Source organism: Dama dama, chromosome 5 (assembly GCF_033118175.1).
Source record: "Dama dama isolate Ldn47 chromosome 5, ASM3311817v1, whole genome shotgun sequence".
Classification (NCBI taxonomy): Eukaryota; Metazoa; Chordata; class Mammalia; order Artiodactyla; family Cervidae; genus Dama; species Dama dama.
Genome location: NC_083685.1, coordinates 116,012,464 through 116,027,180, shown reverse-complemented (window position 1 = coordinate 116,027,180; position 14,717 = coordinate 116,012,464). Strand labels below are relative to the sequence as shown.

The 14,717-nt window shown below is 37.2% G+C and overlaps 1 protein-coding gene across 1 annotated transcript in view; it reads right to left on the bottom strand.

The window, feature by feature from the left end:
- EFCAB13 (EF-hand calcium binding domain 13) overlaps positions 1-14,717 on the bottom strand; it is a 201,415-nt gene that overhangs the window by 45,152 nt on the left and 141,546 nt on the right. The window contains exons 25-28 of the mRNA XM_061140776.1: positions 10,867-11,010; positions 10,400-10,471; positions 3,142-3,243; positions 1,221-1,274 (exon numbers count right to left, since the gene is read on the bottom strand). Of these exons, the coding sequence (XP_060996759.1) occupies positions 1,221-1,274; positions 3,142-3,243; positions 10,400-10,471; positions 10,867-11,010 (372 nt within the window). The remainder of the gene's footprint in view (positions 1-1,220; positions 1,275-3,141; positions 3,244-10,399; positions 10,472-10,866; positions 11,011-14,717) is intronic.

Here is a 14,717-nt window from a genome sequence, read left to right as displayed (position 1 = left end):
ATTTGCATTTCTCTCTAAAAGAGTAAAGAAGATTTGAAATTTTCCCAATAATTCAATTTTTTTTGCCACTAGTTACCACCTATTCTAGGAGCAGGATTTTTTCTTTCTACTTCATCTCACTCCTCTAGATTTTTAACTAGTTACTTATTCACTGAAGTAATTTGATTTATTTATTGCAGATTTATAACATCATTGTTTCCATGCAGGTCAAGAATATGACCACTTTAAGAAAGCCAGAGTAAATTACATTATTTAGAAAATACATATATATATATATATATATATATATATATATATATATAAAGAAATCATGTAAACTGTCCACTGTTACAATAATAAAGACTTTGTCCATAAAACTCAGTATTAATAGATGCAAATTATCTGTCAATCAATAAAATATGATTAGCATTTTACTATTCACGAAATAATATGAATAAAAGTCAAATCCAAAAAGTTCTGTGCAAGTTGTTTCTTCCAGTAGTCATGTGTGGATGTGAGAGTTGGACTATAAAAAAGGTTTGGCACCAGAGAATTGATGCTTTTGAACTGGGGTGTTGGAGAAGACTCTTTAGAGTCCCTTGGACTGCAAGAAGATCAAACCAGTCAATCCTAAAGGAAATCAGTCCTGAATATTCACTGGAAGGACTGATGCTGAAGCCGAAGCTCCAATACACTGGCCACCTGTTGCAAAGAACTGACTCATCAGAAAAGACCCTGATGCTGGGAAAGAGTGAAGGCAGGAGGAGAAGGGGACGACAGAGGATAAGATGGTTGGATGTCATCACCAACTTGATGGACATGAGTTTGAGCAAGCTTCAGGAGTTGGAAATGGACAGGGAGGCCTGGCATGCTGCAGTCCATGGGATAGCAAAGAGTCGGACACGACTGAACTGAACTGTGGTTTAGGTGGTTTAGTTGCTAAGTTACGTATGACTCTTGCAACACAGTGGACAGAGGAGACTGGCAGGCTACAGTCCATGAGATTCTCCAGGCAAGAATACTAGAGTGGGTTGCCAGAACTGATACCAAAAAATGGTTACCTTTGTCTTTGATTGTAAACTAAGGGTGATATTTATTTTTTTGTCCCTCTGTATGCTTCCCTTGTATTCTCCAAGATTTTTTATTGTGAATATGCATAAACAAAACCTTAATACACTTCTTTAAAATATTATTGCAAAGGTTCAAGACTTTAGTTTTATGTCTTCTTATTACTCACTCACCTTCAAGAGTATTCATGGTATCCATCAATTTGAGCTGATTTATCTTCTCATCAGCTGCAAGATAGACACAAAGTTTTAAACAGAAGCAATAACTGATATGGGAAGTCATAAAAAGGCATAATATTTAAAGTTATAAAAATCAGTATGAAAAGCAAATCTTTCAAAAATTATTTGCTTTCTCAAATGGAATACCCAGGGGATCTTCCCCATCCAGGAATCAAACGCTGTCTCCTTCATTATAGGCAAATCCTATAATGACTGAGCTATGAGGGAAGCCAAATGCAATACAGTATAGCTATTTTCATGGTACTTAAAAGTGACTAATATGTGAAAAAATACATTTTAGAATTTAAGATAGCTCTTGAGTTATCTTCTATAGTCTTTAGTCCAGTAACTTTTGGGAGTAGAGAACAAAACATACCACTCTCAAATAAGAAAACCTGTAGTGGCTCCCCCTGCAGTATGACCTGTAGGATAAAGTCCAGGCCCTCTGTAATACAACCTTGCCTCCTTTACATCAGCTCTTTTTTCCCTAAACTACCACAACAGATTCAGTTGTCTGAAAGCAACCATTATTCCCTTCCTCCTTCCATCTTTTCATCCTTTCCCAAATACTATCTGCGTGTGTGCTCAGTCATTGATTCATCTTTGCCTCTTTTACAACCCCATGGACTATAGCCAGCCAGGTTCCTCTGTCCATTGGATTTTCTTAGCAAGAGTACCAGGATTGGTTGTCATTTCCTCCTCCATGGCAAATGTTGTCTATTTATTCTCAATAACCTTTTAGAACTTTAATTTGCATTTTTTCTTCATACTTGTCTCCTGTCCCCAAATAAACTATAAATTTCCTTACTGGCATGAACAGACCTAATTCATCTTTATCTGGCACATACAAGGTCCATAATAAATGCTCGTTGTATAAATAAATGAACAAACTAAAAATAAATCACAAGGGATTATACCTATTTCTTCCTCATTAAAGACTACAATTCTTAGCTATTATGAGCCACCATTTTATTAGAGCAGCAAGTTATTGACTTCTTTTGCATACATGCATGTTAAGTTGCTTCAGCCATGTCCAACTCTGTGCAACCCTATGGACTGTAGCCCGCCAGGCTCCTCTGTCCATGGGATTCTCCAGGCAAGAATACTGGAGTGGGTTGCCGCGGGTTGCCGTGCCCTCCTGCAGGGGATCTTCCCAACCCAGGGATCTAACACATGTCTCTTACATCTCCTGCATTGGCAGGCAGGTTCTTTACCACTAGAGCCACCTGGGAAGCTCTTTACATACATACATAAATACATATATATATTTAGACACTATTTCAATATAAAGGAGGGAAAAAAACCCTAATATTTATTTTTAAATTACTTATTTCCTTAATTCTTGGAATAACACTGTGAAGGAGGTATAGTCCCTGATACATAGCAGTATGAATGAAATCTACCTTTATTACTATGACTATTTAACCTAAATAAAATTAGAATTTCATGACACTTCTGCCATAGGCTATTCTTACTAGCTTATGAGGCAGAACGTAAACTAGTTTTCTTTTCTTATTCTTCATTTTCACATTTCCATCTCCTCTAATTTTCTACTTTTCCCTGCTTATGGTCTGGCCTTTCACTGACCTTGATGATGAGATTACCTAGCTTAGTACCTCATGAGACTACCTAGCTTAGTTGGTGATATTTAGGGCCCAGATATTAATACTTTCTGCATAACAATCTTAATATTCACTTAAAGCCTGAATGTTCATTTCAAAAATCACAATAATAATAAGTACACATACACATTCACACCTTTGGTACTAGATATTTCTGTGTACTTTTACAGTACTTTAAAGGGAAATATGAATATTTCTTATAATTAAGCCTAAAAGCATTCTTTGCAAGATACCAAAATTACTGAAATGCTCACCACTAGCTGGGAGATGATTTACCAGCTCTTTATGTTCTTTATATGTAGGTTCAATTCCCATATCATCCATGAAATTATCCAGGTTACTGATCTCGATTTTTTCTTTGAAGACATGGAAAGTGAATAATATGAAATTGAGATTTTCTAATGATTTTAAATATGAAATACCACATTTTACAGTGAGAGCTGTTCAGTAGAACATATAAAGTTAAAATAGAAGTGCCTTAGTAGCTCCTGATAAATGAGCTAAAGACAAAGTAAAAACTGTTGGGTATTATTAGAGTAACATAGACAATTGGGCCATATAAATATAACTTGAAGGCAGTGGTTTGATTTGAGACTTAATTCTTAAATTAATTACTATCATTGATTATATTCACCAAATAGTAATAAAGGTTTCAAAATTTTTTAAATAGATTGTTTTACCCAAAATGCAAGACATTTTTTTCCATGAAAAATATTCTCATAAATATCCTAAAATCTGGCAATGAAGACATGTTTTTCTCCTCTTCTTTCAAAGACCCAATTAAACAGATTAAAATGATGGGAGAAGGGAATAAACAACAAAAAGAATATGTGGAAAAAATAAGTAGGAAAAAGTAGAATAAAAGTTTAATATTTATGAAAGAGAACAAAGTATGTTAGTTCATCTATTTATTCATTAAACATTTGTTTAAGTCATTTTATGTGATGGACACTAGCCTACATGCTAGTGACAACAGCAGTGAGCAAAACAGAGAAAGTTCCTATCAATAGTTCACATGCTATTTTGGGGGAGACATACAGTAAAAAAGCAAACAAATAAATGTGATAAATAAAAAAATTAGAGGAAATCACAGTCTAGAATTTACAAAGGAGGAGGCTCTAAGTAGATAAAGGAAAAAGTATGAAAGAAACTTATTTGCCCAGAAAAACTCCCCGAAAAACTCAATGCTCAATTTTAGCAGATACTGAGGGGAGAAGTAAGGTGGCAGAGGGAGGAAGAATCAGAAAATTAAGGGATTAACCGAAAGCCTATCTATGGAGCATTTATTTGTATCAGTAAGTCACTCCTTTCTCATTTTCCAAAATCCCTGAGTCACAGAGGAACACGCAGTTCAGCACCTGCTTCCTAGCCAAAATACTGGAGAACTCTCCAGTAAGAGAGAAAGAAAAGCACAGCTGTCAAGGTGAATTTTGGTAAATGAAACTAAAGCTTAATTTATTCTACAATTTAAGAAGCCGCTTTACCAGCTCTCCCTAAAGCAAGGCTTGCCAAGCAGCATATTTCATTCATATACACAGGGTTCTTAGTCATTCATCTGAGAAACCAAAAGAGATCAACCAATTTCCATATACAAAAATAAAACAAATTTATTCTGGCTCTCAAGCATGATTAGTTCAGTCTCTCAATTCTTAACTGTAGAAACAGATTACACAGAAAAGGAAAGATAATTTAAACTAATAAAGACCTCTATCATACTCAGAGAGATTCTAGAAGTTAATGTCCTCATAATGCATAAGTATGAAACATACTGTTCAGTCACTCAACTTAGTGAGTTGAGTCACAACTTATGACCGACTCTTTGCAACTCCATGAATGGCAGCATGCCAGGCTCCACTTTTTTTCACATTTTGTAGTGATACAAAAATAGTAGATAGGGATTTCCCTGGTGCCTCAGTGGTAAAGAATCCACCTGCCAATGCAGGAGACACGGGTTCGATCCCTGGGTCAGGAAGATCTAATACGCCTTGGAGCAACTAAGCCCATGTACCACAACTATTGAGCCTGTCCTCTAGAGCCCAAGAGCTGCAACTATTGAGCCCACATGCTGTAACTACTGAAGCCTATGTGCCTTAGAGCCCATGCTCCACCACAAGAGAAGCCACTGCAATGAGAAGCCCACACACCACAACCAGAGGTAGCCCCCACTCTCCACACAGCAACAAAGACCCAGTACAGGCATAAATAAATAAACAAATAGAAAAGTTCATACAAAAGAATTCTGCTTTTTAAAAAAAGGTAGACAAAATTGCTAATGGTTGGGCTTTTCCACAATTTCAACATAACGGATTATATTTTGGTTCTGTTTGCAAGCTAAAGGGTTTCTTTGATGATGGATGAAGCTGGAGCCTATTATACAGAGTGAAGTAAGCCAGAAAGATAAAGAACATTACAGCATACTGACACATGTATATGGAATTTAGAAAGGTGATAACGATAACCCTATATGCAGAACAGAAAAAGAGACACAGAAATACAGAACAGACTTTTGAACTTTGTGGGAGAATGTGAGGGTGGGATATTTCAAAAGAACAGCATGTATGCTATCTATGGTGAAACAGATCACCAGCCCAGGTGGGATGCACGAGACAAGTGCTCCGGCCTGGTGCACTGGGAAGACCCAGAGGAATCGGGTGGAGAGGGAGGTGGGAGGGGGGATCGGGATTGGGAATACATGTAAATCCATGGCTGATTCATATCAATGTATGACAAAACCCACTGGAAAAAAAAAATTTTTTAAAATAATAAAAATAAATAAATAAATAAAAAAGAAAAAAAAAAAGAAAAACAAGAATGCACTGTATCACTATGCATAAAATGTTTTTCTATTTAAGTTTGAAAATTCTGCTCTTTTTACTCTGCAAAATAAAACTTGTATCTTTTAAATACAATTTACATGAGTGTTGAATTTTGTCAAAGGCTTTCTCTGCATCTATTGAGATAATCATATGGTTTTTATCTTTCAATTTGTTAATGTGGTGTATTACATTGATTGATTTGCGGATATTAAAGAATCCTTGCATTCCTGGGATAAAGCCCACTTGGTCATGGTGTATGATTTTTTTAATATGTTGTTGGATTCTGTTTGCTAGAATTTTGTTAAGGATTTTTGCATCTATGTTCATCAGTGATATTGGCCTGCAGTTTTCTTTTTTTGTGGCATCTTTGTCTGGTTTTGGAATTAGGGTGATGGTGGCCTCATAGAATGAGTTTGGAAGCTTACCTTCTTCTGCAATTTTCTGGAAGAGTTTGAGTAAGATAGGTGTTAGCTCTTCTCTAAGTTTTTGGTAGAATTCAGCTGTGAAGCCATCTGGTCCTGGGCTTTTGTTTGCTGGAAGATTTTTGATGACAGTTTCGATTTCCTTGCTTGTGATGGGTCTGTTAAGATCTTCTATTTCTTCCTGGTTCAGTTTTGGAAAGTTATACTTTTCTAAGAATTTGTCCATTTCATCCAAGTTGTCCATTTTATTGGCATAGAGCTGCTGGTAGTAGTCTCTTATGATCCTTTGTATTTCAGTGTTGTCTGTTGTGATCTCTCCATTTTCATTTCTAATTTTGTTAATTTGGTTCTTCTCTCTTTGTTTCTTAATGAGTCTTGCTAATGGTTTGTCAATTTTGTTTATTTTTTCAAAAAACCAGCTTCTAGCTTTGTTGATTTTTGCTATGGTCTCTTTAGTTTCTTTTGCATTTATTTCTGCCCTGATTTTTAAGATTTCTTTCCTTCTGCTAACTCTGGGGTTCTTCATTTCTTCCTTCTCTAATTGCTTTAGGTGTAGAGTTAGGTTATTTAATTGGTTTTTTTCCTGTTTCTTGATGTGAGCCTGTAATGCTATGAACCTTCCCAATATTTAACAATCAGGCATCTTAATTCACCATGTTAACAGAATAAAGGACAAAAACAAAACTATCATCTTAGAAGACAGAAAATGAATTTCACAAAATTATCATTCATTTATGATAAAAAAAAAAACTGTCAGTAAACTGGAAAGAGTAAGGGAATTTCTTCAAACAGAGACTTAAAAAAAAAACAACCTACAGCTAACATATTTAACGGTGAAAAGACTGAAGGTTTTACCCCTAAGATCAGAATAAAGCAAGATGCCCACTCTCAACACTTCTGTTCAACATTATATAGAAGGAGTTAGACAACAAAATAAAGAAGAACAAGAAAAAGAAATAAAAGGCATGGAAAATGGGATGAAAAAAGTAAAACTGTATCTACTTGCAGATTACATAATTGTTTACACAGAAAATCTTAAAGAATCTACCGAATGACAAGGACTAATAAGAGAATTTAGACACAGGGCACAAGAGTTATATATCAATGCATAAGTAGATTCTATTTTATCATATCAGCAACAAACATTTGTTCCATTTTATACTTCAAAACAGCATTTCCAAATTGTCTTCTGAAGAACACAGAAAAAAACAGTATGAGTGATACAAGGGATTCTGTACCAACTTGAGGTTCAGTTCAGTTCAGTTCAGTCGCTCAGTCGTGTCCAACTCTTTGCGACCCCATGAACCGCAGCATGCCAGGCCTCCCTGTCCATCACCAGCTCCCGGCGTCCACCCAAACCCATGTCCATTGAGTCGGTGATGCCATCCAACCATCTCATCCTCTGTCATCCTCTTCTCCTCCTGCCCTCAATTTTTTCCAGCATCAGGGTCTTTTCAAATGAGTCAACTCTTCGCATCAGGTGACCAAAGTATTGGAGTTTCAGCTTCAGCATCAGTTCTTCCAATGAACACTCAGAACTGATCTCCTTTAGGATGGACTGGCTGGATCTCCTTGCAGTCCAAGGGACTCTCAAGAGTCTTCTCCAACACCACAGTTCAAAAGCATCAATTCTTCGGCGCTCAGCTTTCTTTATAGTCCAACTCTCACATCCATACATGACCACTGGAAAAACCATAGCCTTGACTAGATGGACCTTTGTTGGCAAAGTAATGTCTCTGCTTTTTAATACTTGAGGTAACCCTTGACAAATGAGTATGTTAGTAAAGATAGTAAGATTGAGAATGGTGATGGAGCTTCATGTGTGCGTGCATGCTGTCACTCAGTCGCTCAGTTTTGTCTGACCCTTTGCAACCCCACGGAGTATAACCCACCAGGCTCCTCTGTCCATGGGACTTCCCAGGCAAGAATACTGGATGGACTGTCCTTTCCTTCTCCAGGGGACCTTTCTGACCCAGGGATCGAATCTGCATCTCCTGCTTGGCAGGCAGATTCTTTACCACTGTGCCAACTGCGAAATCCTCTAACAGTCTAGCAGCAGAGAATTTTGTTAAAGTTTGTTTTCTACTTCAGTGTTTTCCAAGTTTAGCCACTGATCTCTCTTTCATGACATACTAATTAATGTCCCATGGGCCAGAATTCACAGCAGTTTTTGATATGCTATTTTATAATTTATATCCAATCACTTCCTAAAATAATTTGAGGAATTATTAAATGAAAAGTAAATGTATTTAAGATAGAAATAAAAATTCAAAATACATGAGAGGAAGATAGTAAATAACAAAACCAATATAGTTACAATTAATAAAATTAAATTTAAATCTGAACTTTCTAGCAGTTAAGGTATAAAAGGGAACTCAGGTTATCATTTATACAAAGGAGCATACTGGTCTTTGGGAGAGAGAAAGTTTCTTCTGATACCAAATTTCAAGAGACATTTTTCACATTCGTCACTAAATAGCATAATAAACAATCTCTTCAGAAGATACAGTGGCACTTTTGATATGTTTCTTTTTTCCTTCCAGTTTTACTGAGATATAATTGACATACAGCACTGTATAAGCTTAAGGTACACAGCATAATGATTTGACTTAGATACATCATGAAATGATCATCATAATAAGTTTAATGAACATCCATCATCTCATAAAAATTAAATGAAAAAAATAAAATTTTTTCCTTGGGTAAGAACTCAGGATTTACACTCTTAACTTTCATATATAATGTGTAGCACTAGTAATTATATTGTAGTACTTATTTATCTTATAACTGAAAGTTTGTACCCTATGACCCATTGCTAAGTTGCTTCAGTTGTGTGCAACTCTTTGCAACCCCATGGACTATAGCCCACCAGGCTCCTCTGTCCATGGGGTTCTCCAGGCAAGAATACTGGAGTGGGTTGCCATTTCCTTCTCCAACCTTATGATCCCTTTCTTCCAATATCTCCTCTTCTCATCTCTGGTAACCACAAATCTGATCTCTTTTTCTATGAAAAAGAAAAAAGAGTTGTTTTGGAAGTATAATTGTAATACTATGTTAGTTTCTGGTATACAACATAGTGATTCAATATTTTTATACATTATAAAATGATCACCATGATAAGTCCAGTTACCACTCATCATCATAAAAAGGTACTACATTATAATTTGAGATGGTTATTTTAATGCCAGTTCTCAAAAACAGATGAGATATTTTATTAGAAAGTTTCCCCAAAGAAGGCATTTCTGCAAAATATCCCTCCATAAATATCAAGACTATACATGTGTACCTATCCAAAAGTATGTGGAAACGATCAAAGAAGTGTACCCTGAGCTTCTGCAACCATAAGGACTATGTTAAGATGTACAATATGAAATGATGTGAAAGTGGATACAGTTTTGGCTTGAAGTCAGAATTATTCTTCCCACCTAAATATACAAAATATAAAACATTCTTTCCAATACCTTAGTACAAAAAAGGGCAGCTCATCAGAAAACACAGAGGCTTGAGATTGCAAATATAGTGTGCAAACCAAAAGAAGAAAAGGATTTTTAACACTATAATTGACAAACATAGTACTAAAATTAAACTTTGAGTTCATGTATAAGGAGAATTGGAAAAAGGGGGAAGCCATTCAAAGAAATATCCAAAGCAAACAAACTTCGAATAATAAAAGAAGAGAAATTCAAACCTGAACAAAAATTCTCCAAATAGTAACAGTAAGGGTTTCCATCAGTTTCTTAATGAAGAGTTATAAATTAGTATCAGAAATTCATTATTTACATAATTCCTGTTTTTAAAAGGCCCTTAGTGAAAGACAACTGCAGTCAAGACGCTAGTGCTCAGACTAGACGGCAGAGGTAACTGTGCTGTGCTCAGACTCTCAGTTGTGTCTGACTCTTTTTGGCTGTTTTGGACTATAGCCCACTAGGCTCCTCTGTCCATGGGATTTTTCAGGCAAGAGTACTGGAATGGGTTGCTATCTTCCCAACCCAGGGATCGAACCTGTGTCTCCAGCAACTCCTGCATTGCAGGGAGCTTCTATACCACCGAGCCATTAGGGAAACCCTCAGGCAGCAGAGGTAACTAGTTCTTTCTAAAACTCATGGTGTTTTTCAGTTGTGCTACACATTTGTCATGTGTGGAACAATGACATTGGAGTATTCTGCCAGTTTTAAAGCAGCTGAGGGCCACCTCAAAAGCCTATCTGGGGTTTTCCCAAGAGATCCACGATACACACATTATCTACCTCAATTCAAATGAAAATTCTTACTCACTTTCAGATGGAGATGAAAATCCTGAATTGACCAAATTGCCCATAAACTCTTCTAAATTCACCATCCCATTATCTGAAAGAAACATACATGTCAGGGAACATGGGAAAGATAAGTGACCAGAAATAAGAGGTAGGCAGCTATAGTACAACTGCTAGACTGAAAAATAATTTATGGATTTGACCTTGAAATATAGTTAAATACATACCTATATTCAATCATATTGAATATATATTCAATCAGAAAGATAGATTAATGCATATCATTCAGGCACACACACACACACACTTATCCTCTATAGATCCTTCCTTGGTATGATCTATTGAAAATAACTAGAATCTAACTGGGTGGTAGGTATAAAAGCCTTGGATAATCCATGAAGCAGATAAACCCTTTAACAACTCATGAAAAATTCAAACAGATGCATGTAAGCTAAGATAAAAGATCCTAGAAACATATTACATACTTACCCATGATAGTCACATTCTTCAGTGCACTTTGAATCACATCTTGGGGTAATGGAACTCCTATATTTTTCATCATGGAACCTAGGTCATCAGGATTGGCCATATTTTTCCTAATGGAGGCCAGAGCTTTCATGGGACCTTTTAGTTCTATATTCAAAAAAATACAAAGTTCGATGTTTTTAAAAACACTCAAATATCACTAGTAGGTACTGACTAATGATTACTACTCCACCAGCTGCTGCTGCTGCTACTACTACTGTTATTGCTACTATCTTCATTACTACTGCCATTTATTGGCACTTCCCAATCTCAGCTTGCTAGGCATAATGCTCAGTCCTTTATATATGCCATCTCATTTAATCCCAAAAAACCTTTGGAAAATTGGTACTAATATTTTCCTTACTTAACAGATAAATATACCTAGCAGTAGAGAAGGTATTCAGTCTAAAGCATTTGTTTTGAGTCGCTAAGTCGGGTCCACCTTTTTTTGAATCCATGGACAGCAGTACAACAGCCTCCTCTGTCCTCCACTATCTCCCCAAGTTTGCTAAAATTCATGTCCATTGAATTGGTAAAGCTTTCTAACCGTCACATCCTCCGCCTCCCGCCTCTCCTCTTGCCTTCAGTCTCCCAGCATCAGGGTCTTTTCAAATGAGTTGGCTCTTCATATCAGGTGGCCAAAGTATTGGAGCTTCAGCTTCAGCATCAGTCCTTCCAATGAATATTCAGGGTTGATTTCCTTAGGATTAACTGATTTGAGCTCCTTGCAGTCCAAAGTACTCTCAAGAGTCTTCTCCAGCACCACAATTTGAAAGCATCACTTCTTCGGCACTCAGCCTTCTTTAAGGTCTAACTCTCACATCCATACATGACTACTGGAAAAACCATAGCTTTGACTATACAGAGCTTTGTCAGCAAAGTGATCTCTCTGCTTTTTAATATGCTGTCTAGGTTTGTAATTCCTCTATTTCTCTGCACTGATTACTGAGGAAGGATTTGCTAACATCCATTGGATCATAAAAAAAGCAAGAGAGTTCCAGAAAAACATCAACATCTGCTTTATTGATTATGCCAAAGCCTTGGACTGTGCGGATCACAACAAACTGTGGAAAAATACTTAAAGATATGGGAATACCAAGCCACCTTACCTGCCTTCTGAGAAATCTGTATGCAGGTCAAGAAGCGACAGTTAGAACTGGACATGGAGCAACAGACTGGTTCCAAATAGAGAAAGGAGTTTGTCAAGGCTGTATATTGTCACCCTGCTTATTTAACTTATATGCAGAGTACATCATGAGAAATGCTGAGCTGGAGGAAGCACAAGCTGGAATCAAGACTGCCAGGAGAAATATCAATATGCACCCTTATGGCAGAAAGCAAAGAAGAACTAAAGAACCTCTTGATGAAAGTGAAAGAGGAGAGTGAAAAAGCTGGCTTAAAACTCAACAGTCAAAAAACTAAGATCATGGCATCCAGTCTCATCACTTCATGGCAAATAGATGGGGAAACAATGGAAACAGTGACAGATTATTTTTGGGGTTCCAAAATTACTGCAGATGGTGACTGCAGCGATGAAATTAAAAGACACTTGCCTCCTTGGAAGAAAAGCTATGACCAACCTAGACAGCATACTACAAAACAAAGACATTATTTTGCCAACAAGGGTCCATCTAGCCAAAGCTACGGTTTTTCTGGTAGTCATGTATGGACATGAGAGTTGAACTATAAAGAAAGCTGAGTGCTGAAGAATTGACGCTTTTGAACTGTGGTGTCGGAGAAGACTCTTGAAAGTCCCTTGGACTGCAAGGACATCCAACCAGTCCATCCTAAAGGAAATCAGTCTTGAATATTCATTGGAAAGACTGATGCTGAAGCTGAAACTCCAATACTTTGGTCACCTGATGCGAAGAACTGACTCATTTGAAAAGACCCTGATGCTGGGAAAGATTAAAGGCAGGAGAAGAAGGGGATGACAGAGAATGAGATGGTTGGATAGCATCACCAACTCGATGGACATGAGCTTGAGTAAACTCTGGGAACTGGTGATGGGAGGCCTGGCGTGCTGCAGTCCATAGGGTCACAAAGAGTTGGACATGACTGAGCAACTGAACTGAACTGAGGTTTGTCATAGCTTTTCTTCCAAGGAGCAAACATCTTTTAATTTCATGGCTGCCGTCACCATCTGCAGTGATTTTGGAGCCCAAGAAAATAAAATCTGTCACTGTTTCCACTCTTTCCCCTTCTATTTGCCATGAAGTGATGGGACTGGATGCCACGATCTTAGTTTTTCAAATGTTGAGTTCTAAGCCAGCTTTTTCACTTTCTCCTTTCACCCTCATCAAGAGGGTCTTTAGTTCCTCTTCACTTTCTGCCATCAGAGAGGTATCATCTGCATATCTGAGGTTGTTGATAATTCTCCCAGCAATCTTGATTCCAGCTTGTGAATCATCCAGTCCAGTATTTCACATGATGTACTCTGCATATAAGTTAAATAAGCAGAGTGACAATATACAGCCTTTTCCCAACTTGAACTCCTTTCCCAATTTGAACCAGTTCATTGTTCTATGTTTGGTTCTAACTGTTGCTTCTTGACCTGCATACAGGTTTCTCAAGAGACAGGTAAGGTGGTCTGGTACTCTCATCTCTTTAGAAATTTTCCACAGTTCATTGTTATCCACACAGTCAAAGGTTTTAGCATAGTCAATGAAGCAGAATTGGATGCTTTTCTGGAACTCCCTTATTTTCTCCATGATCTAACAAATGTTGGAAATTTGCTCTCTGGTTCCTCTGCCTCTTCAAAACCCAGCTTGTACATTGGAAGTGCTCAATTCACATACTGAGTCTGAACATTCTCAGGAATTGGTCTTCTTTGAGATTGAGATGAAAATTGACCTTTTGCAGACCTGTGGCCACTACTGAGTTTTCCAAATTTGCTGACATATTGAGTGAAGCACCTTAACAGCAATCTTTTAGGATTTTAAATAGCTTAGCTGGAATTCCATTATCTCCTCTAGCTCTGTTTGTAGTAATGCTTCCTAAGGCCCATTTGACTTCACACTGCAGGTTGTCTGGCTCTAGGTAAGTGACCACACCATCATGTTTATCCAGGTTATTAAGACCTTTCCTGTATAGTTCTTCTATATATTCTTGCCACCTCTGCTTAACCTCTTCAGCTTCTGTTAGATCCTTACCATTTCTGTTGTTTATTGTCCCCATCCTTGCATGAAATGTTCCCTTAATATCTTCAATTTTCTTGTAGAGATCTGTAGTCTTTCTAATTATTGTTTTCCTCTATTTTTTGCATTGTTCACTTAGGAAGGTCTTCTTATCTCTCCTTGCTCTTCTCTGGAACTCTGCATTAATTTGGGCCTATTTTTCCCTTTTTTCTCAGCTATTTGTAAAGCCTCTTCAGGCAACCACTTTGCCTTCTTGTATTTCTTTTTCTTTGGGATGGTTTTGATCACTACCTCCTGTACAGTGTTACAATCCTCCATCCATAGTTCTTCAGGCACTCTGTCTACAAAATCTAATCCCTTGAATCTATTTATCACTTTCACTGTATAATCATAAGGGATTTGACCTAGGTCATACCTGAGTGAGCAGTGGTTTTCCCTCCTTTGTTCAATTTAAGCTTGAATCTTGCAATAAGGAGCTCATGACTTGAGCCACAGTCAGCTCCCAGTCTGGTTTTTGCTGACTGTACAGAGCTTCTCCATCTTTGGATACAAAGAACATAATCAATCTGATTTCAGTATTGACTATCTAGTGATGTCCATGTGTAGGGTAGTCTCTTGTGTTGGTGGAAGAGGGTGTTTGCTATGACCAGTGTGTTCTCTTGACAAAACTGTTAGCCT